The sequence below is a fragment of the Pygoscelis adeliae genome, unplaced genomic scaffold, assembly GCF_000699105.1.
Source record: "Pygoscelis adeliae isolate BGI_AS28 unplaced genomic scaffold, ASM69910v1 Scaffold263, whole genome shotgun sequence".
In the NCBI taxonomy this organism is placed as follows: domain Eukaryota; kingdom Metazoa; phylum Chordata; class Aves; order Sphenisciformes; family Spheniscidae; genus Pygoscelis; species Pygoscelis adeliae.
Genome location: NW_008824552.1, coordinates 2,033,200 through 2,056,816, shown reverse-complemented (window position 1 = coordinate 2,056,816; position 23,617 = coordinate 2,033,200). Strand labels below are relative to the sequence as shown.

The 23,617-nt window shown below is 39.0% G+C and overlaps 1 protein-coding gene across 1 annotated transcript in view; it reads left to right on the top strand.

The window, feature by feature from the left end:
- The window catches only part of FCHSD2 (FCH and double SH3 domains 2), a 171,779-nt gene that overhangs the window by 28,085 nt on the left and 120,077 nt on the right, over nt 1-23,617 (top strand). Inside the window, exon 2 of the mRNA XM_009321958.1 lies at nt 6,160-6,205. Coding sequence (XP_009320233.1) covers nt 6,160-6,205 — 46 coding nt within the window. The remainder of the gene's footprint in view (nt 1-6,159; nt 6,206-23,617) is intronic.

The window sequence follows — 23,617 nt, the reverse complement described above, 5'->3', positions numbered from 1 at the left end:
TACATAATACTGGCTTTTGAGTTTTCTGGGGTTGTCCCCCTTTTTTTTTCCTTTTTTTTTTTTTTAATGAGAGCTGTCTGGTTTAGTATTACTGGGAAAGTTTTGGAGTCAGTATATCCTTTCGTCTTAAAGAAAACCAACGTAGTATTAGCTAGGACATCATTGCACATGGAGTGTGTGTGCTACCAGTGTGCATTGTGAGCAGAAGTTGCAAAGTCGTAATTTTTTGCTGGCATATGTTCTAGATGTCATGAGTTATTCTTGATGGACTTTTTGGGAAGCTCGAAATTTTTGGCTATTTCATAATTCACTGATTCACCTCCTTGAGTGTTGGTGGATTGAGTCAGTTTAAAATCAGTTGCAATGTGCTCTACAATTCCTAAGTAGGTTTACTTCAAGAATTTTTGGTGGGGTGAATTAATTTTTAAACTGAATTTCGAAATTGCCTCAATACCCCCTAAAATTGAAACAGTGGAAAATCTTTTCTTCCTCCGCCTTTTTTTTCCATTCCTTTTCTCATTGTATTGGGGCTTTACAGCTCTGCTCCATTGATCTGCATCTGCATCACTTAATGTGGGTTTCACTTTTTGTTGACTTGGGGAGATCCACAGTTGGTAAAGCAAAGAGGAAACGATACTGACTTTATTGTTTTGATTCTGTTAGGGATACAGTAGCCTGTATTAAAAGGATTAAAAAAAGGTTTTGGAGAGTTACCATTACCATGTGGTGTGTGGATGTGTAATTTTTTTTCCCCCTTCCTTTCATCATCTTTCAGTTAACCAGCACTGAAAGTGTCAATTCTGTTGCTCTGTGTTCTGCTGATCCGGGAAATCCAGTCTCCGTAGAGCTGAGCACTTTATTTTCTCATTTGCTGCTCCTTGCTTTTGTTAGTGTAGCAGTTGGGGACTCTCTTAGGTCAAGGTCAGGTGCATTTCTTTAGTCTAACACATTTGGATGTTCCAGATGTGGTACTAATTTGTATGTTTTCTGGTGCTTTGCATAGTTTATAATGCAAAATTGTAAGGATTTAAATTGTAAGGATTTTTTTTTTCCATTAAAATTCTTAAACAATTTATCTGAATGTCCATAGCAAAAAAATTGCATTAACACAGACTACTAATGTTAGGTGAGTTGTACCAATTTGTCAGTTAATACATAAGGGTTTTGACTATTACGTATCGTGATCTTGCACGGGGACTCGTTCCAAGTGTGATTCAGGCTCCTGCTTGGCTCATAGTTGAATTTCGCAGCCTTTAAATGGAAATACATTCACCTCTGCAAATTTAGTCCCTTCTTTTATTCAAGTACATGAAGCATCCGTTTAGATTTTTGCATAGCTCTCTAGATGTAGTTAAATTAGCTTTTTAATATATTCGCTTTCTGATTTTCAGGGTGTCACTGTGTTTAACTGTTTTTACTGTGCAAGCTGTGACTTTCATCCTTAGATTTGTATGACTGGATAATCTTGGCAAATGTAACATTGTTTTATATAACACTAATGTAGATTTTAATGTTAATAGACTGATTTTTCATGAAGGTGGGAGCTTTAGACATTTCCAGCCCAAGTGGACACCCACGCACCAGGTTGAGCCCGCCTGTTTCTCCTGGTAACTGACAGCTCTATAGGAAAACTTCCCAAAGTATCATTCTCCACTGACCTGACTCCTTAGTTCACATTGTTCTGCTTATTTACAATGAAAAGTTAAAAATATACCTGAAAATTTGATAGCATCTGTTATCTTCAATTGATATGAGTAATTTAAATACCTAGCAGTTGCTGGAATTCGTGTTTGGGAATTTGCAGTGACAGTGAGGGTTCGGCACTAGTAAAAGTGGTATTGGCAAAGCGGGGCTGACGGTAAGTGTAGTTTTCTTTCCCCTGCTCCCTTACAGTTCCGCTGTTTTACAGAGCCCAAGGGAAAGTTAGATCATGTAATCTAATTTCTTTAATACGACAGATCGTTACGTTTCATCCAAATATTTTTCGTCACGTGAAGTCTTATGAATTAGGACCAAAGAATTTCCTTCCTCAGGAAACAAAGTGACCAGCTTGGCCTCGTGGCGCACCTTGGGGCGTGTTATCCCAGGTCAGAAGCCTGGTGAGGAATGTAAGGAGAATGATGTAGGTGGGCAAACTCCTGCTACGCAGCAGAAAAATCTCCACCCTCCTCCTCTTCAGATATTCTTAGAATCATAGAATCATTAAGGTTGGAAAAGACCTCCAAGATCATCGAGTCCAACCGTCAACCCAACACCACCAGGCCCACTAAACCATGTCCCTCAGCGCCTCATCTACCCGTCTTTTAAATACTTCCAGGGATGGTGACTCAACCACTTCCCTGGGCAGCCTGGTCCAATGTTTAACCACTCTTTCAGTACAGAAATTTTTCCTCACGTCCAACCTAAACCTCCCCTGGCGCAACTTGAGGCCGTTTCCTCTTGTCCTATCGCTTGTTACTTGGAAGAAGAGACCGACCCCCACCTCGCTACAGCCTCCTTTCAGGGAGTTGTAGAGAGCGATGAGGTCTCCCCTCAGCCTCCTTTTCTCCAGGCTAAACAACCCCAGCTCCCTCAGCCGCTCCTCAGCAGACTTGTTCTCCAGACCCCTCACCAGCCTCGTTGCCCTTCTCTGGACACGCTCCAGCCCCTCGACGTCCTTCTTGGAGTGAGGGGCCCAAAACTGAACACAGTATTCGAGGTGCGGCCTCAATTCTTCTTACTAGTTTTTAGTCTGAAAGAGAAGTCCTTTCCAACACCACATAGTCCTTATTGTCCTAATGACAACTAATCATTTAGGAGTGACTGTTCTCTAACCCCACTGCTCTGGTTTTGACGAGGCTTGGCCAATTGCTGACATTTCAAAGGAAGACAACCCTTCTCTGCAGAGCCTCCCTAGCTGTTTGTGCTTCGGAAAGAACATTCCTTCGTAATCCCTCCAGGATTAGGTTCATTCTAGTCATATGGAGCTGTGAACCACAGAAGAGGCTGTAGGCAGCAGCATGTGAGGAAATGCTGTGGGTGGTTGGCGTTGCCTCTCGACGTTAAATCATGTATGTTGAAACCATTGAAATGACTTTCCTGAGTGTGACTTTTCCTTCGGGCTTGCAGCAGTCTTCCCTAGCAGCAGGCTCTTTTAAAGACAGGCGCCTGGTCACACTCGGGATGTGTGATAAAATAGTTTCTTTTAAATGGCGGCTTCTTGTCCTGATGATGAGCGTAAATTTTTTTTTTTTTTATTGGTTTTCTTTTTTTGGAGACTTAAGTCAGGATTTTCCTGCAATGCGAGGATTGTGGCAAGTATCATACTTCAATGAAAAATGGTCTTAGCTTGATTATATACACCAAATATTGTTGAATTTCTTTGTATTTATTCTTTCTCACCCTCTTTTTAAACTGTCAAAGACTTTAAATGCTTTTGAATGATTTTCAGTAGGGGCAAAGGGAATAAGCGTATCACATGAATTAACGTTTGCAGGGTAGAGATGATATTTGCGAATTACTGTCCAGAAACAAAACGTATGACGCTTTTTTGGGCATGCAGTTCTGGTGTTTCTTGCACTTAATCAATGGTTAATTTGCGAAAAAGATGTAATAGCAGATATTAATAGTAATTCATAGTTTAAAGAAACCATAAATAATGTTCCTGCTTTCTTGCAGACCCACTAATTCATTTCTTAAAAACTCTTCAGTAACAGTTAGAGAACATTTTATTAGCTTACAGAACCAAACGTTTCCTTATATGAATAACTTGAAATTCCATCTTGAATGACAAGAAGGTCAAGAATATCCCAGCTTTGCACATAAAATCAAGATACACACATGAAAGTTTTCAGGTTTCCCAAGTTAAGAAACTTGCATTTATTAGTCAGACTTTTTTTTTTCCTGCTCAAAATAATTTTCTCCTGGGAAATTTGTCTACAGTCTCCTACTTCATTGTGTTTTGTAATATATTTATGGTTGTCATAAAAGGATTCCTGTATAAACTGTCCCGAGGTTAAAAACAGCTTTGTGTTTGACTAATCGAGGGAAATGCGATCACAAAGCAGCAGAGAACACCAGCTTCAAGGAATGCAGACGGCTGATCCTGCCCGTCTTGCAGTACTTACCATTTTCTTCATTCACCAAAACAGAGATCAAACACAAATATAAGTATTGTATAAATTGAACTACGTGCTGTCTTGCCAACTTGTTTGTAAAAACCCCATTTAAAATACAGAACAAAATCTAAACCTACTCTAAAATGTTTCTAATTTATGGAGCTGCTACTGTACAATACATTTTCCTCATGCTGGAGCTTGCCGTCATTCCAAGTCCAAGAGTTTTATCGGTTTTGCGAGTAAATTTGATTTGCATGGTATTTTGTAATTCTGCACTAGGGCCAGTTGAATGCTTTTGTTTTTCTTCTCTAGTGTAAACCTTTTAATGTAGAAGGTTTTGAGGGGATATCTTAGGCTTCCAGCTTGTCACAATTATTGTTACGCAATTAGTTTAAGTGGAATTTGTTTTGTATCGGGGAGAAAAAAACCTCCTGGTGAAATATGCAGCTCCATATTCAGGATTTGTGTAAACTGAGTACCCTTAACACTTACCTCTGATTATATATTTTCAAACAACATTAGCTGAGAATTGGAAAATAACTGCCTTTGCCTAAAGTCTTCCCAGATTTACGTTTCAAAGGCAGCTGCTTGTTTTCTTTTACCCTTTCAGTATTGATAACACATTTCAGTTATGCCTAGTAGTCATTTCTGCAGTTATTTATACTTTTTACTTATACTAAAAGAAAAGTAAGTTCTTACAGAAGGATATTGTGTTTTTTAGGTGTTTGCTAAACTGACTGGGATATTGGACTTTGGAACAGGAGGGCCTACAAGAAATTGTTTTGTAACATTGGATGAAATACCTTGAATGCTTTACAAAGTAGATTCATTTACAAGTGTCTCGGACAACTTCACCTGCTCGTGTAGAGCAGTGTCGTATGGCACAGCCGTGCAGCCCTTTGTACCCACCTGAGCTACACCGGGGGATTGAGGAAGATGGGACGTAATTATTGGAGTTGGAATACGGCCAGCTCTTTGGGGCTGTCATTAATCTGGAAAGAATTTTAAGCAATCACGATGCGTTTAGACTTTTGTTTTACATCCCGTTGGGGAGATGGAGCCTGTAATGCTCTATCAGCGCGCGGATGCTCTTCACGGGCGAAATGGAGTAGACAGGAGTAGAAAGAGCCTGTTCAGAGGTCCTTTTGTTTGTGTTTATTGAGTTAACCTTATTATAGGATGTTCCTGAGGATTTTTTTATTAACGTGTCACCATAATTATTGTGTAACTAATTTAAATAGAATTAGATTTTCTTTTGCTGATGGCGTAGCCTTAAGCTTAGTAGTTTATAGTGTGGCTTGAAGAAAATTACTCTGCTTTGGCTGTTCAAGGGATAAAGAGGGAATAGCTTAAGCTATTGAAGCAAGAGCCTTTGACACATCTAGATATTTGAACCTGCTTCCTGTTATAACGGTGATAGTGTTGAAACCCTCTATTTTAAAACACGTTGAGATGGTACACCTTGAGCCCCTACATGAGAGTACGGCACTGACGTTAATGTGGAATGACATGCTGTCATCGGCACCGTTTGAGTTAAGCGGGTCTAATGTGCTATAGCTACGTTAATGGGTAAATCAGGATACTGTGGTGGGACGGCATGGGTTTAAAGAAAGGCTGTTAGTTGACTACAACTATGAATCCGGTGTGGTCAGTTGCTGTTGAGGAAACATGACTTGCCTTTTTTTGCTTAAAAAAAAAAAAAAAGAAAAAATAAGTCAGTCTGTCTAGATGCATAAAGCCAAATTCTGTTCTGTGCTACCAAATTCTTCCCTAGGCTATACCAGTGGAGAGCTGATGAGCCTTTAATGAAGTAAAGGGTATTTACACCGGTAGCCCTGGGAACTGAGTTTATCCAATAAAACTTGGAATTTTGAACACCACATATGTGAAGTCCACATGTGCTAGTTGCTAGGCTACTGATATACAGTTGTCAAACAATTTTGCTTTTTTGTTGCTTATTTAACTATAAAGACTGTCTAGCAGAAAATCCTTTTAAGTAAATTACTGAATTTGTAATGTTTTGCTGTATATATTAATGGAGTTTTTTTCTTTTATCTTTCAGAGCATTCAGTCAGAAAAGAGCTGCAATAGAGAAAGAATATGCACAGGTAGGTTCTGGAATAATTTTAATGTCTATGGCATTGTTCTCTTGAGGCAATTTATTCATTCGCAACTTTTCCACAGTGTTATGCTTTTTCGTTTATCCTTTCTGTAATTTGCTTAGTATGAAAGTATCCAGTGGAAATTCTGAATGAGAAACTTTGGCCTATGCAGGACGTAGGCCCATTCTGTGTTTTCACGGGCATTTTGACTTGAGGAAGTTCTTGGGTACAGAAGACATTTTCAACTTTTTTTTTTCAAATTGTTATAAAGTCAATCAACTCTTCGAGGTTTTCTCAGAAGTTATTGCGAAACTTGAGTAAGAAGTAAAATCGGGTCAATTAGAGGAGAGGAAACGTGTTCTGGCATACTCGGTCCAAAATAAATTTACATTCACATTCTTTAGTAAGAGCAGCTTCCCATTCATCTGAAATAAAAGCAGCCAGATTTGGCCTCATGCTTGTGATAGGGAGTGGAATGAATTTTGATTTGTTTGTGAGAAAGGAGATGGGGGTGCCCCCCCCCCCCCCCCCCCCCCCCCATGTTCCAAAATTAGAAAGCATCTAATAAGGGGCAGCTGCCTGCTTAATTTACAGTAAAGGCTCTTGGAGTTTAAGTCCAAGTACCACAGATTAAAAATACATTAATTTATTTTAGAGTAGATTAAAGGTAGAATAAAATACAAGTGAGGGAGCCTGTGGAACTCGATATACAATAAATACAACTGGAGATGTGCCTGATGTTACAGTTGTTGATGTTGGGGCAGTGACAGAAGTGAAATGTGAAAACACAAGCTGTCGCTCGGATGGTTCCAAATGTAGTTTGTAGGCTGTCGTGTTAAGCACCCTTTTAGTCACCAGTGCTGCGTCACCCGTGAGTATATACAGAACAAACGTTTTCTGTGGGCCAGACTTTACTGTCAGTTTATGAAAGAGGATTTCTGTATGCTTTGAAACTGTGATGTACACATTTTCTAGTCCTAGATTTTCTGCCTGTGGTCTCAGCCCAAAACTTAGCTGAAAACACTTAGTAACTATCAAATGAAATTTGTACTGAATTTAATCCAAATGCTCACAGTGGTGCTGTAAGGGTCTGCAGTTACTGGCGCTCCAATTCTTTCATTGTACATGAATTTACATTAGCATACATTGATTACATCGACAGTTGCACTTAATTTGATTAAATATAGCAATTTTTCAATGACAGAATCGATATATGCCTAATGAAACTTTGATTAAAAGTACGCATTCTTTAGTGATTTTTGTAATGACATTGTAGAGAATTTAAGATCAGTTCTTAATACATTTATCCATTCTACACTGGGAATGTTTTTTATATGCAGAGGCACTTTAACAGCAGTCCTTGCATTTAGGGCAGAGTCTTGATAAGTTGGAAAAATAATTACATTCTCAGATTCGGTAGGCTCAGTCTTAACAACTGAGGCTTTCAGATACTTGCATTTAAAAAAAAACCCCAACTTTCCAGCAATACAGCTGCATCATTTGAGATTCATTGAATGGCTGCTTACATGAATGAAGTCTTGTGGGGTCGCTTCCTTGGTTTGCTGATAAGTGTACAGTTCAAGAACAATGCTGGATGTTTCTTCTTGGGCCTGTAAAAGGATTTCTGTTTTTGAGATGGTAATAAAATTGCGCATAAAGCCTTTTGGCGAGGGAAATTGTAATCAAAATAAATGCAAAGTCGTATTCATCAACAGTGGGATATTCATTTTAAACCAGTTATAAAGGGAACTGGAAATTCTCAGCAGTTAGTTTCTGAAGCAAGATTTCTGAATCTTTTCACAGATTGTGGCCAAATGCCTTTTGTCACTTTAGGGAGCTTGGAATATTCTAACTTATGACTTTTTTGGCAAGCCAAAAAAAAAAAAAAGTGGAAGCGTGGACAGTGAAAATAAGTTTCCCAGAACTGAATGCTTTGTTGGTTTAAAAAACTTGTGTGCTGATGCACTGCACTTGGGTGCCAAGTTTCTGTACACAGAGTGCTTTTGTTTGGAGAAGGAGAACCTGTATAAATGCTAGTGAAACACCATGGTTCAGTGTTTATAATTTATCCCTAATTACATGGTAAGTGGCTTGAATGTATGTGGTGAACTACAGGATCTGTATGTAAATCGCCCGATGTCTTATTTTACCGAGGGATTTTTTACTCTTTTCACCGTATCGTACCTGTTGCCGTCGAAGCTTTTCTGAGCTGTTTTTCTGCTTATTATCTGGCTCCAGTGGGTTCTTTACCGGCTTTTCTAGGCTGTGCTCTGGTATAAATGGGAGAAATATTTGACGTACCAGCCCTAGTACTGCAGTTCTGCAGTCCTTTCTGGATCTGTTGCGGATATACACTAAGCTATTTCACTTGTATTTTCAGTACTGCATTATTTAATATACACTTAAAGGCTTACCTTAATATTCAGAATTGAGAGTATAGAAGGGCTCTCATTTCCCATTAACAGTATCCCTAGTAATAACATTTAAATTGCTATTTTGTATTGTTATTATTAGCTATTCTCCTCGATTAATAAGCTAGCTGAAATCAGTGGCTAAGAATGCTCTTTTGGTAGCTGAAAGTAGAACTTGGTAAACGTGTGCTTTTGCTGCTACCTAGTAAAAAAACTGTTTTACCTAGCATGTTAAATAGGTAAAATGGGGGGAAAAAAAAATTCGAGGTCGTAATTACGTCTCTGCTGTCCTTTTAGCTTGATGACAGCCTTTCCCGGTCTGTGTCACGTCCTGAGAACACAGAGGCGACCTTCCTTGTCATGTTTTGTCATGCTTTTGTTTTTGCTCAATATTTAGCGATCGTTGTTTCAGAGTAAGACGTGACTCCAGGCAATCAACGTGGCGTGTCTCTCTCAGTTTGCAAGTAACCTCAAAGAGCTCGAGCTGTCAAATGTGCTACTCGTTTCACGCCATGCTAATTCAGTTGGTAACTGTAGTACCTACACTGAAGGCATTGATAACGTAGAAAATGGGTAGGAAAGTCCATTCTGTGAGCTGCACAAGAGCTTTAAATTTGAACTAAGTGGCAAGTAGAAGTTTCTTTTCAGATTAAATTAGAAAAAGGCACTAATGGTTACGATTCCCCCCCCTCCCCTGTGTTTTTTCTCGAGGTCAAATGAACATTGAAGAGATGTGCTGCTCAGTAAGCCAAGCTATCTTATCTGTGATCTGGAGAGCGGACAGGTCGCTTGGTGTTGATTGCTGCTTCTTGTTGCTTAGATAGTCAATGAGAAACTTGGTACATTGAAAACACTTTAAAATATGGAGAGAATGAAAGGTAGTATAGTTTATATCCACACGTTCATATTGGCAGCTATCAGTGAAGTTGCAACCGCATCCTTTGGTACTGTTCGTATCAATGACGATAATCAGGAGAGGAACCTTAAAATAAGACAAATGACCAAAGAAAAAAGCAGCCTGTCAGGGCAGCTGATGGAGGGAGAGGGGAGCGGTAAAGGCAAGAGGGAAGGTGGGTGTAAGCAGATCGTGTGATTGTCTTTACCAGCTTCTCCTCACCCCGCAAATGTCTCACCAGGCTTGAAAAAACATGTCTTTCAAGACAGCAGAATATGTGAATACCTGTTTTCTAGACAAGGGGTGAAAATGTGCAATATTCCAATAGCAATTTTTGTGTATATATAACGTGTGTGTATATACACATTATTTATTACATATATGCTTTATATAGAAATACAGTGTATAATTTATTTGATATATCTAAATAATATTTAGGGGCTGCAGTGCCCAAATAGTTGCTTGTTTGTGTTTTTTTTTTCCTTACTGTATTAGTTTTCCATTGTTTAAAATCAGAAGATAGAAGCTGACCGTTTCTCTTACCATCTTCTGACAAGGTTGCTAGGCTGCTTTGCTTAAGATATAGTGGCCTCTTTCACCATTTTTCGGTGGATTAAAAGTCTAAGGGTTTCTCCCCATGTCTTACTAACTTGTACTATGGCTAATTTTTTTTCTTTGCTATTTACCATGTAGTCCAACGCTTTGCAAATGTTAACTGATTTATCCTTGTACTGTGAAGACTGGGAAGATGATAGTATTTCCCTAATAGGATTTGGAGAAATTGGGTGGATTTTAGCCAACACAATACAGGTCTTTTTGATAGAATGGGAACTAGATCCCCAGTCTTTTGAATATTTTTTTTTTATTTTTTTTTTAAAACAGAAGCCTTTGTCAATTAATGCAACTTTTTCTTCAGCAGTGGAATTCCAATAATTTTTCTTCCTTTGCCTTGTAAAATGTTTTGAGATTTATAGAGGAGGAGCCCTGTACAAATATTTATTTGTAAAGTACCTGTGCTGGCATATTACAAAGAGGTAAGGTGTGCTTTAGTAGATCGCAGACAACTTCCTTGAAAATCAGATTGCTCCACTTGCAGTAAAAGTAGAATCTTTCAAGAAAGAAAAGTGAGATGTTAGGTAAAGTACTTCTCTTTTGAAAATATATCGCTTTATTCCAACACTGCAGTATTAACTGTAAGAGCAGGAGGAATGCAGGCACTACACGGGAACGGCAGCGCCTGTGAGGCTTGGGGAAGGTGCTAGAGAGCTCTGTAAATGCAGCCATTTCAGCGGTGAACGCAAGTTACCTGGATCGATTTGGGAATCCCACGTGGCAAAACAACTGCAGCTTGGCAAACGCAACCTTACAACAAGTTTGGAATAAAAACAATTTCAAAGTGAAACGAAGCCTTCCCTCTGACTCAGCAGCTAGCTAACCCCTGGGGTGTCAGTAGGATAAACTTGAGGTACCTGCCTTGAAAATCCGACGAGCAGCTTTCTCTAAGTTCATTCCCTGTAGTCTGGACAGAATGTTTTGGGGTTTTTTTTTCAGCCCAAAGGATACAGAAGGTTAGTGTGGCCTTACAGGGAGCAGGAAGAGATTGTAGACTTTAAGGGTGGGTCCCCGACCTGGGGACAAACAAGAAGCAGCCGTAGATTGACTGGTCAGTCGCCTGTTTTGTTTACCGATGAACTTAAATTATTTGTTTCTTCCTTTGAGGATGATATTAGATTTACTGTTGCGGTAAATCTCTCTCTAGAGTATTTCTGTAATATTTTCGTCATTTGTCTTGTTTTTGCTTTATGGCTGAAACTGATGACTTTTGTAATCAAGCAGTAATTTAAAAAAATACCTGTGAAATTAGCTTTCGGAGGGGTGGGGAAGATGAATTATCTTTAGCATTATCTTAGGCATGCTTTATCTTTTAGGGAATTAAGAGCTTTGACTTCTGTACTCCAGATCATGTGAGGAGGGGTTTAGTTGGTAATTAGCACGCATACGGAAACTAGTTTTTTCTCAGGCTTATCTTTTGAAGAAACTTGGCTCTCGTTCCGCGGTTTCTCTGCAGAGAAACTTCCGCTTGTAGTGAGTGAGTAGACTATGTAGAAATTTCCATACTGGGCAGTGAGATGAACAATTGCTATATCTGGATGTACTTGATAGCAGTTAATGTGGAAGACAGCAAATTGCTTTGCAATCATTCTGTGTATTTATTATATTTTCAAACTTTCTGTAGGAAACGTTAGGAAGAATTCAGAGTGAAATCTTTTTCCATAAATGATCTCGCTGCGTGTCTGCAGGTGTTAGCTTTATCATTGCTGCCTATTTTGAAAGACAGACAAAAAATTCTCAAAAAAAACCCCAACCCCTTTAAATTTCTGAGTTTTTTCTTTATGTAATCCTTCTCTTGAGATTTTCAGTATCTTTACTGTACTGTTTTAGATCTCTTTAGAAAGCCACATCCAGCCTGGCTCACGCTGGCTGCATGAAGCGATCCCGGAGGCTTGAGATGGTCCACGTACATTACTCAAAAGTACATCTATAGGTTTGAGGTAGCTTCATTCTGTTTTATCAATAGTATTGCATAGCATTTTAATCCTTTTTCAGTTGTTCTTTTACTGAATATGAAAAACCACATTTTTGTCCTCCATCAGTGGGGAATGTTCTCCTCCCAAGCCAGAGCTGTGGCCTCACCATCGGAGCCTGGGGGGAGACTTTCCGCGTGGCCTTTTTCCAGCTTCAGTTGCTTCCTATAGTCGCTGTGTGACTATGGCACTTCTTTGACTTAGGAGAGTTCGTCTCTTACCTGTGCAGAGATAAGAGCTACTGAAATCTTATAATCCCGGGTCTGAATTGCATTTCCTGCCTCTCTCTTTCTAGGAATTTCTATAGGAAAAGCCGGCAGACCCACTGAAGTGTCGTGTGTAACTTTATTTTGGATGTTACTCCCTTAAGCCTTGTTGGCACAGCTAGTTGGGGGAGGGGGAAAAGCTGTATCCAAGAAACCCCCGGATCCAAATGCAAAAATGCCGGAGCCATTCAGGCCTATTCCTGCACTGAGTGATATTCCCTCGTGTATACTTAGGGGCTGTGAGGCTCCTCTGTTTCTCCCGCTTTGGAATCTTGCTCTGGTTGATCACATCTGTCATAAAAAACCACGTCAGGCAGGTTTGCTTGTAAACATACTGTGCTTCTTTCTGAAGACTTCTTCCCGCTTCGTGAATAAAAATATAAAAAACGGAGCAGGTTTCTGGGAGGAAAAAAAAGAGTGGGGGAAAAAAAGGATCCTCTTTTTATTAACCCTCGAAACTGGGGAGGATGTAGAGCCTTCACAAGCAGCTGATGCTTTCTGGGAGATGATGTCATTGGTTGGCATCCATGTCACCACTGGCACTTGAAGCACAGGACAACCTGTGAGAGTTCTCGCCTTCTACCTTCCAGCTCCAGCGGTCCTGCCCGCAGGCATCTGTTACTCCCGAAGCACTTTACTACATGCATGCTTGATGCAAGCCTGAAGAACTGTATGAGAATGCATTTTGGTTGAACTTTCCTAGTTCACCGAGTGACTCAAATTCTTTTTTGTGACTGTTTGGTCCTCTTGGTTAGTTACTCCTTTGCCGATTTTTGTTGTCTTTAGTTGGTGAAAGCGCAGAATACTAAGAGGGCCTTGTGCACATGCTTGGAAAACTCAACAGGGCTTAGATCAATGATTCTTTTGACAATTGTGTTTTGAAGTCTCAGTTACTGGTATCTAATGTTTTAAAATTCAAATTTCATTAGGTACGAAGACGGATGCTTCATGAAAATGCGTTGCGTCTACCTCATTAATGCATAATGATTAGCAGTCTTCACATACTGACCTATGACTCCATTCGCTATGACACACTGACATGTCAATCAAGTGGAAAAAATGGTGGGAAATGTTCAAGAGTGGTTCTCATGAAAATACTACTCGTGTTACTTCTGCAAGAAGCAGAATCTGGTTGGTCCAAATGTTTATTAAATGGTGGTTTTTTACATGAGGAGGAGCATCTCCATGTACATTTAACTTGTCTTCTGATATTGCAGCATTTATAAAAATGAACATCAGTGGGTCAAAAGTTTTCTCTTTTAAGATGTGAGTTTTACGGGTGTGTTGATTAGAAAGTCTTTTTCCTCGTTAATGTCGCACGTTCTCCATGGTACTAATGTGCTGGTTTGTGTTAAAACATAAGCAAACTGCTGCTTTCCAAATACAGAATATAGATATTGAACATGCTTCCTTGTTTCCTTTTTTTACAGTCTGTTTGTAAATGTAATCTCCACCCCTGATAGTGGGCCTGTATTACCGCTAATTCCCACTCGTCCATCGTTCCATCAGCCAACAGAATTTCCCCCTCCCCAGTTTGAATTTCTCAGTAGCCTCCATTTCCTCTCTTTTCCATTTTGTGTATATTTTTTTTCTTAAAGCCCTCTACACGAATTGTGACTTTTGTTCAGTTATCTGACAAATTTATTTGTCCCAGTCTGTCTAAATTTTTGCTTGTTGTTAGTTTTGCTCATTTTTCTTATTTTGGAGTGATTAATTTCTTTTAAAGAACTAGAGAGAATTGTTGCATATCTATCTTCGAGACTTTCTCTGCTTACACAACTTAATCGGGTTAAAATCAGTGATCTATAAGGCATCCCCAGATTTCAGTCCAAGAATTTAATAATCTGTGTTTGTCTAAATGAAAGTCTAAATAGCTGTCTTGCTGTGTGCTTTCATTTTCTGTTTAAGAAAAACCCACCTATTAGGTTAAGAACCTTCTTATGTTTTACTCTCTAGAGGTGTCCTGCAATTAGTAATAGCTCTTAAATAACTTTTCTGGAAAAAGATTTTCTACCAGGAAAAAAATTATCTTTTCAGTATCTCCTTGGCAAAGTAAGGTTTTTTGTTTCGTTGTTTTTTTTGTTTGGTTTTGAATTCTGTGCCATCATTTAGTTTATGATATTTCTTCTGGGTGATCCATGGTGATCTAAAAGAGCTTTGGATTCATTCAGTTAAGGTACAAAACTAAGAGGAAAACCTGTTTTTTTCAACTTGGATTATGAGAAATACGTATTTATTAATGAGTAATCACGCTAAGTGTCTTAATTCCTTGCTGTTTTCCTGAAAAATCTCATATTAGGCGTGGAATGTGTGTACGCACGTGGTTTCGGATACCCCTGGAGTCTGGACTGTTTTGGTGGTTTGTCTTAAATCCCAGCTCGACAGATTTTTCCGTTTTTCAGGAGCGGATCCGTACCGCTTCCTGGTCACTGCCCGATGTGGAGATCATGCATATTGATGGCCTGGTTTGGTCCGTTAAGCCACGATGCTGCATAATACATCAACAGAACTTACTGGTTCCAGAAAGAAAACACCTGCTTGATACTACCTTTGTATTATATTCTCCTATAGTCGAACACCATTCAAAACACCAGGATACCAATCAGAGGTTGAAGAAAATGAAGTGTAAGACTTAGTAGCTATTCATGCCATTCTTCCCAACAAAGCATGGAGAATCAGTGGCCGTGAATGCTACAAAGGGGTGATCTGCTCCATTTCATAAATGGTTAAGAACACTATTGTGAATTTTAGAATAACTTGTAGAGACAAGTTTGACAAATCAGGTGTTATAATGGGATTATTGATACTATTCTGCACTTGTCACAGTTCAACCTCTTAGTGCACGTTTCCCTTTTTACTGCAAAACAAGGAGCTCTTTAGAATTCTCTATATTAAATGTCCGTTTAACATTTAATATAATATACTTTGCATGGAACAAAGACTATGGGTCTATGTGTGACACTCCAAACAATATTATCGGTGACCTTCTCTTTTTATGTAGATTTTGCATTCAGTCGTTCGTGTACTTTTTCTTTGCCAAGAAACACATGTCAGCACTTAAAGCGGGGGGAAAAAAGTCAGATATCTGATTTAGGTCTTGTCTCACTGACTGTTCTGTTAGATGAAAAATTGAAGTGCCTTATACTGAATTATTTGTCCATTTAAAAAGAATTTTAAAAGGCAGCCTTTTAAAAATGCTAAGCTATCTGCTATGATTTTTATGGAATTCTTTAGGTTAAAATAATATTTCTCTAAGAACAGAGGTGGACTGTCAGCTTCTATTTTCAGTGAAAACATCTAGTTCCTTATAAAGGGGTTGCTAAGCTTAGAATTACGTTATTTCTACAAAGAAAGCCCTTCATAAAGGAACTACATTTTTTGCTGAACTGATGCAAGCAAATTTCTCTTAGCCTGCTTTTAGCCGTTATTTTTCTTTCCAATTACTCCACTCATAAGCATCCACTGCCTGGAATTTTGATACATGTAAGCACTCTACTTTCAGATGAAAAACTTTATTCTTAAAAGCTGTTCTTTTTTACTTGGTCTTTCAGTTTTAGTGAACCAGGCGGTGTATCTTTCAGTCTGTGGAGTTATCTGTGAGCTGCTTCTGTGGGCATCACTGTTTTCTCTACCGTAGGTTGTGTGTGTTTGGTTTTTTCCGAACTGCATCGGCATTTCAGCTTTTTTCTAACACATTCAGTCCAAACAGTCATCCTTCCCAATATCTGCTTTTCTCTTTCCTGTGATTTAAGAGGGCAGGCTAGTCACAACTCAATGCTTTAAAAATAAATGAAGTGGAAACTTTGGGCCTCCAAAGTAGTAGCAATACCAGCACTGAGTCATAAGTCCATACCAGCAATACGCTACCTAGTCTTTTCCACCTCTATTTGGATTCCTTTTTCATGCGTGTCTCTTCATGTATCTTGTCCTGGTTATACAAGAGGCAGGCTCCTCTTTCTTTCCTAGCTTTCCGTACCAGTATTCCTTCTATGCACCACATATTCATCTCAGGGTTATTTAAGTCTGGCTTTATGTCTCCCCCCTAATACAAATACTTTGTACCTGTTTCTTTTAAACCTTCGGAATGACTTGGGAGAAGGGAATGGGATACGCTTACGCAGTATTTTGGAATGTGAAAAATTACCACTAAGGTGAGGCATAGAGTTTACAGTAAAAGAGCCCACATCCTATTCTTTTTTTTTTTTAAAAGGAAAAGATTATTCCAGCTGTATTTTAATGGCCGTTTGTTTCATCCTAGTTCTCACGCCCTTCCTTCCCTTGATCAAAAACTAGTTCTTATATCCAAGGGGATGAGCAGCAGGATTATCCCCGCAATGTTTCTGGGGTACAGTAGGTGAGGAGATAGCTGAAGTGGGGAAAGACAAGGGAAAGTGAACCTGAAAATATGTTGGAACAAGGTGTCTGGGTCAGGTATGTTGTGAGGATGCTCTTGTGAAAAATCGGGATGGAGAGCAGGCAGTGGTGGTGGGTTAGGCAGTTCATAGGTCAGGAATGAATTGGTATCGCTGCCATTAAGTCGTCCGTTTTTCGGTCACACTCATGACTGCCTCTTCCTTTCCTGAGACCTTTGCTGAGTAATGGAGCTCTACTTCCACTCTTCATTTTAGAATCAGGATAACTTTGGGTGGAAGAGATTCCTGGAGGTTATCTGGTCCAGCCTCCTGGTCAAAGCTGGGCTAACTTTAAAGTTCAGTGAGGTTGCTTAGGTCCTCATCCCTTTAAGTTTGGAAAATCTTGAAGCATGGAGATTCCCAAACCTCTGTGGGGCTGTTCCAGCATTCAACAGCCCTCGTGAAAAACGTGTCTTCCTTCTCACGGTTATTTGATAGCCCAGGCCCTACCTGAGCCACCTCTCTGGCCGTTTACCCCCCCCCTTCTTTTTCACAGTCCCCTGGTAATGGCTGTGCTTTCCTTTCTGCACCTCGTTCTTCTCTTCCTGCCCTTGTTCTCGGCTTTTGGGCTGGTATCGTTTTCTCAGGGGTGGAAAATGCATCCTGGTTTGCAAACCACTGCTGGGGATTTCTGTGCAGAGATCTACAAGTTGTCAATAAGCTTATGAATGCTGTGAATGTGGGTTGTTTTTTTTTATCCCCAAAGCTTCTAGGTAAAAAGGCAAATATTTGGTGGATGAGCATCACCTATCATCCTTTCCTCATGTTTTCTAGCACACCATAGACAAGGCAAAAGCCATTTGTCTTTTCACTTTCTTTTGTCTTCTATTTGCGTTTATGCACTTTCTCAGTTAGCCCTGCATTTGTTCTGGAGCCATCAATTTAAAAAAAAATCATTTGTATTCCAACATAACACTGCTGCTTTACCTAATGAGCACGTTCTCTGTTACAATCAAAAGGCCATAATTTAGGGAAAAACAGCAGTCACTGAATTGCCTGAGAATGGTACTCTGGAGAGCGTAATTAAAATGAAAATGTTTGTTTAAAAAAATAATCCATGCAGAAATACAGGTATGTAGAGCTTCATTCTTTGTTTTACCCTGAAGTTCAGCTAGTTAATTCAGCTGATTAATTTTTCTGAAATTCAACTAGTTCAGCGGGTTTATAAATGTTAGGTAGACAAAGGTAATTTATAAGAGTTGTTATTCCTTTCTTCTACGGGACTTAAAGAAATGTTTGATTGCACCTCCTGCACAGTAACTGGAGTGTTTCTGGACTATGTCTGTGTGATGCCATGTATTTTAAGTAGTGATATTTCTGAGAAGTTACTCTCTTCATATTTCTCAGATCATGTTACCTTAATTTTCCTGAGGATAGAGTCTCCATTGGTTTAACAAAAAAAAAAAAAAGCAAAGCTCATTTAACCCACTGTGCAATAGTTAAAGTACATACGTTTGTGTGTACGCTGTAAAAATGCTTGAACGTACTTTTACAGGAGTGGCCTCTCATCCTTTCAGTTCTGGAGTAGTCCCTGACCCCAGTGATCCAGATTTTATGCTTGACACTTCGCAGTTTATTAGATGGATGTACGGTAAACTGGGCAGACCTTCTTGGCTACTAAAGCTGTTTGTCTTAGACTGAGGGTTACTTTAAAGGGTACAGTAGACGTGTTCTTAACTATTTTTAAAAACTATACTCCCTTCTTCCCCTTTGCGGCCTTGGAAGTTATGCTTTCAGACCTGTACAAACCAGAACGTGTTGACAGCTAAAGAAGAAAAAAACAGAGAGAGAATGTTTAAGTCAAATCTACCGTAAATGATTATTCAGTGTAAGACTCTACATATACAGTAGTTGACTTGTTCGGTTTCATACAGATAAAAGGCCTTTTATCAGCCAGTCCTGCCTACCCTCCCAAGAAAGAGGAGGGAGAAAGGGAACATAAGGTTACTCAGGCCAGCGCAGGAGAGGAGTCCAAATGGCAGCTGCAAAGTAATAAAAGACGTGCTGCTAATCTGAGAGAGATGTGCTAGCAGTAAAGAAGTCTGTCTATGTGATCTAGGCAAGTGAGTGTGTGCTGCTGTTTGTACGGCTTGCTGCTTCGGTAAATATGTAAGTAAATGGCTAGGATGTTTCTCGCACGTGTTTCGGAAAGGAGGCTTATTCTTCATGTCCACTCTGGAGCTACAACCGTGCAACCCTCTCATTGACTTGCATGCTTTGTGATAAAGACGTGGTATATTTATAAGCTGTAGATGAGAGACTTTTACATCTTCGTATTCTTTACCAGTAATGTGTAAGCTTTCCTTTAAAAATAAAGTGGTTTGCCCATATTTAAAGGAACTACTGCAAAATGTGAGCAAAAAGCAGGTATCACATCAGCTTTTAGATCCTAGGGGATTATTTCTGATAGTTTACCAAAAATTGCCTCAAACATTTATTGTTATGTATTTTCAGGTCTGTGTGGCCAGCAGTGAAAACTCGCCTCAACTGGGTCGTTCCCTTACATGTTTTAGAAGAAATAAGTTAACGGTATCTTAAAAGCTTGGTGCTCTAGTTTTTTGTCAGCGCAGTGCCAAAGATCTGGAAGATGCCCGTTTAGAACTGCTTTAAAATACCTAAATAAATAAAATAATGGTTTCTGGAAGAAATACGTGGCCTGGCATACAGTCCGTATAGATGATGTGCTCCCCTGGGGATCACAGTTTAGGAAAACACCATTGGGGAACATCCTGTGTTAGCGCTTCCAGTTTCTTCCCTCCACCATGCCTGTTTCGGAACACAGTGTGGGTATTGTTTACTGGATTGGCAACACCACTGAAATAATCATAATAAAACAAAAAAGCCCTGAAGTGTTTTCTAGAGCACTCAGTGAAATTTCAATACAAGTCAGCAGTTGTTTGCTACTTAGGTGAAAGGTTTTAACCAAATCATGAAATTTTGGGCAGATAAATTCAACAAAACTTATTTGCCTCACCTGTAAAAAATGGGGATAGCTGGAAGCATGTGCTTGAAGTACAATACTGGATTGAAGCCAAAATGGGGAAGAAATTTGTGTTACGGCATCCATTCTAATTACATAAAATTCATGTACGCAAATGAATCTCCTAATTACAAGTGTGAAATAGTGGCAACGTACCGTGCTTCAGTCTCTTGCAGGTTCAGTGAACGTGGCATGGTGGTTATTTTCTTAACCTCTGAAACTGTTGTGACTTATCTTCATTTAGTAGCGTTCATTGGTTTATATCCTATTAGTTGCAGCAGTGTACTTGAGAAACTGGATAATCATTTTTCGGCATTTTCCATTTGCCGTGAAAAATAAAATCAGTCTGTGCAATAAGCTTTACATTGGGAGATTTCTGTGTATGTTAAAAGAAGTTCTCTCTGTACTTCTGTTATATTGAGCAAACATTTTAAGATACAGTTTGACTGGTAAGTTAGTGACATTATCATCATCAGTAAACATGAATGTCACGCATGAAGTGGAAATCTAGTGTAAGTATAGTGCAGGAACAAATCCTTAACGTTGATTTACATTTTAATTTCTGTATGTAAAACGTTCCTTTCAGTCACCAAAATTGTTTTGATGATTGCATAGACTTATTCCTCCCATCCCTTTTTTATTTTTTTAATATTATTCTGTTTTCTGCTTGACAGATATTCTTACTGCTGTTCCTTTCACTAGCAATATACTTAATACCCTGCCTTTTGCAGTTTAAAGGGTAGTTTGTCATATTTTCAACAAGAATAAGAGCATATTTCATACTGGTGGCAAACAGAAACTAATTGAGTAGGAGGAAGCCTGCAGATTTATGAAAAAAATCTCAGCACTGGTTTTCTTAGCTCTGATTGTGTACAAATGTGGCTCAAAGCCTTTTTTTACCTTCACAAACCATAAAGAGGTAATTTAAAAAAAAAAAAATAGTAAGGGCTGGTCACATTTTTTTGAGATGTGAAATTTGTGAGCTACTAGGTTTCCTGGATTTATTTCTGTTCAGGATGCCAAGTACATCTGTGTTTGCTTTTTGATCATCTATACAAATAGGCTAGCTAGAAATTTGCATTTTTCCTATCAAATTATTTTTCTTCTGTTTATAGTAGTGTCTTGAAAGATATTTTCTGTGTGGTGTTGGTTTTCTGTTTTTGTTTTTCCTGATAATTTCTGTTCACTTAAGGTAGAGCAAAGCATCTGTATGAATGCCCTCCAGTAAATGCGGTTGGGGGTGGGACTTGCGAGTAGGATTACTTTTTCTGTGTGTTCATAAAGGTGTCTCCTTCTGGATAAGAAGGATAATACACTATCTACCTTTTTAAAAAGAGCTTTCAAGTATACAACTATTATCAGGTGTAATGATGACACAATTTTTTTACTTAACTTTTATAAGACTACCTGATGAAAATTGAGGGGGGGAAAGCAAGCTTTTGGGTTGATGTGCCCATTTTTAGGCCTTTGGTTTTGAAAACGTGCTGTAAATATGCACGTGCTGCTGTTAGATGGATAGAAAAACATAAAGAAGAAAGCTGAGCAAATTCATCCAGGTTGTGGAGACTATGACAGAACACGAATGAAACCGGAATGGTGTATACTCCTGTAAAACTGAGCTAAATCTTCCACAGAGAGGTTCATATATGTAAAAGAAAAGAGTAAATAAACATCCTTTTTTTTTTTTTGAAAGGTCATCATTCACCTCTACTCTTACATCTAAAGTCTGGTAAGTGGAGAAAGATATCCTACAACTGATCCTGCCATGTTCTGCTTCAGTTTTCTTTGCCACCAAGCTCCCCCCCATGACTGACTTGTCAGCTCTTGTCATAGCCGGGAGCAAAAGGTTTCGTCCCAATTGATGGCGACCAGGATCTCAAAGGGACATGAGGATCAAAGATTAAAAGTTCTTTTAAACACGGCTTTCCATTTTATTCCATCATGTTGTGTGCTTTTAAATAAAGTATGTGGCATCAGCATGAAGATCTCTGTTCATCAGCTGTGTAACGCTTGCTCTCTCAAAAAGAGACAAACAGCTGAGATCTGTCAAAATGTTTATTTCTGATCGTTCTTGTAGCCTATAGACAGCATGTTAGATTTTTTTATCTCCTCCATTTAGAAGCAAAATCCCCCTCTAAACAACCTTGACGGCAACAAAAAAAGCTCAGGAAATTTGAATCTGGGTGCAGACAACTTCTGGGAAGTCTCATGCAGAAGGCTTTTGGATGAGGACACCACCATGAGTTCTTAAAAATATCTTAAAGAAATACCAAGACGTTGCGGAAAACTACACCGTTTCACTTTATTTTTTTCCCTCTGCAAAGAGATGTACCTCTTACCCCGCAGCTATTTCAGGGAATTTGATGCTGTGTGAGATCTGCCCTCTGCCCTTTTTCAATTTGTAACACCAAAGTGGTGTTTCTTGTAACACCAAAATGGTGTTTCTTGATAGGAACCGGAAGGGCTCATCCCAGACATTAGTCTCAACCAGCTTTCCTTGGGAAGATGGATTTAGGAGTTACTTTACGGCCTTACCTAGTAACAGTTGCACCAAACAGACAGAATCATGCTTTGCAAAAAGTGGTTTTTACTGATGTTGATAGCTCACTCCTATAGAGGTAGGTTTTTCCATAGAAAAAGAACAAAAAATATACGGCCTGTTGATTATATGGAGTAGAAATACGTCTGCTTTCCTCTAAATAAAGAAACAAGGGTTCTTGACTTACAAGCTGATTTCCTTTCCTCTGTAGCAATAGTTACATACCAATAAAAGAAAAAAATGGCAGGGTTTGGGGTGGCGGTGGTGTTTATTTTTTTTTAACAGTAGGGCTTTTTAATGGTGGAAGTCTTGTGCTACCACCTCTCCCATCCCCTTCCTTCACTCTTGGCTGTCCATCCTCAGGGATTGTTTGTTAGATGGCCGCTTTACAGGAGTTACTTCTAGGAATATAGAAGTACGTTTCTAGTGCTTCATAGATTACTGTTAGGACCAGGGTTGGACCAGGTGATCTCCAGAGCTCCCTTCCAACCTCAAGCATTCTGTCATTCTGTGATTTTATTTCTAAACAATCAAAAATATTAGGAATTTAACAGCCAAAGAAATGAGTTGTGTAATTTTCATGTCACTCTTTCAAATAGCTCAAGGTATTTTAAGGTTTGAATGAAGGTTCTGCCTGATACGGTTTGTGCAAACGTTGTCTGCCTGGCTATTTTGGTACATACGTAGCTTCAAGAAATGAGGAAATGTATTTTTCATGTTTTGAAACTTGCTTTCTAGAATTAGGGGGCTGACAAGTTGAGATTGCACAGATGATCTACAAAAGTTGGCATGGACTGTATGCTTTGTTGTTCTCCTAAAAAGTAGATTTAAAATAAATCTACTGAAGATAGTGAAGATTTGGGGAATTCAGCTGCCCTTTTATTTTTCCTGGAAATTCTTGAAAGTAATATAAAATACAAACTATTAAATGGAATTGGATAGATCCTACTTGTTTAACTTACTGTACTACCATGAAATGTGTTTTCGTGTAGCTTGCAGAGTTTTAAGTTTGGCCTCCTTTTTATTTTTTTTAAATAAATTAGTATTTCTCGTACTGTAATATCTCTAGATAAGCATTTTTCCTCTGCATCAGCAGTGCAAGACTTCACATAACAAAGGGATTTTTGCAGGTATAAAAATCGGGGGGGGACACAGAGGTCTTTATTTTTTTGAAGGTGAAACTTACAGCTGCTAGCAAATCTGAGGGCTTCATCAGTACTGCAGAATTAATTTCTGGCATTAGTGCTCTTACTTTTGACATGGTCTCTATTCATTGCATCACCTTGCATTCATGCAGCGTACTCTTAAGTGAAGTCTTCAATTGCAGAGG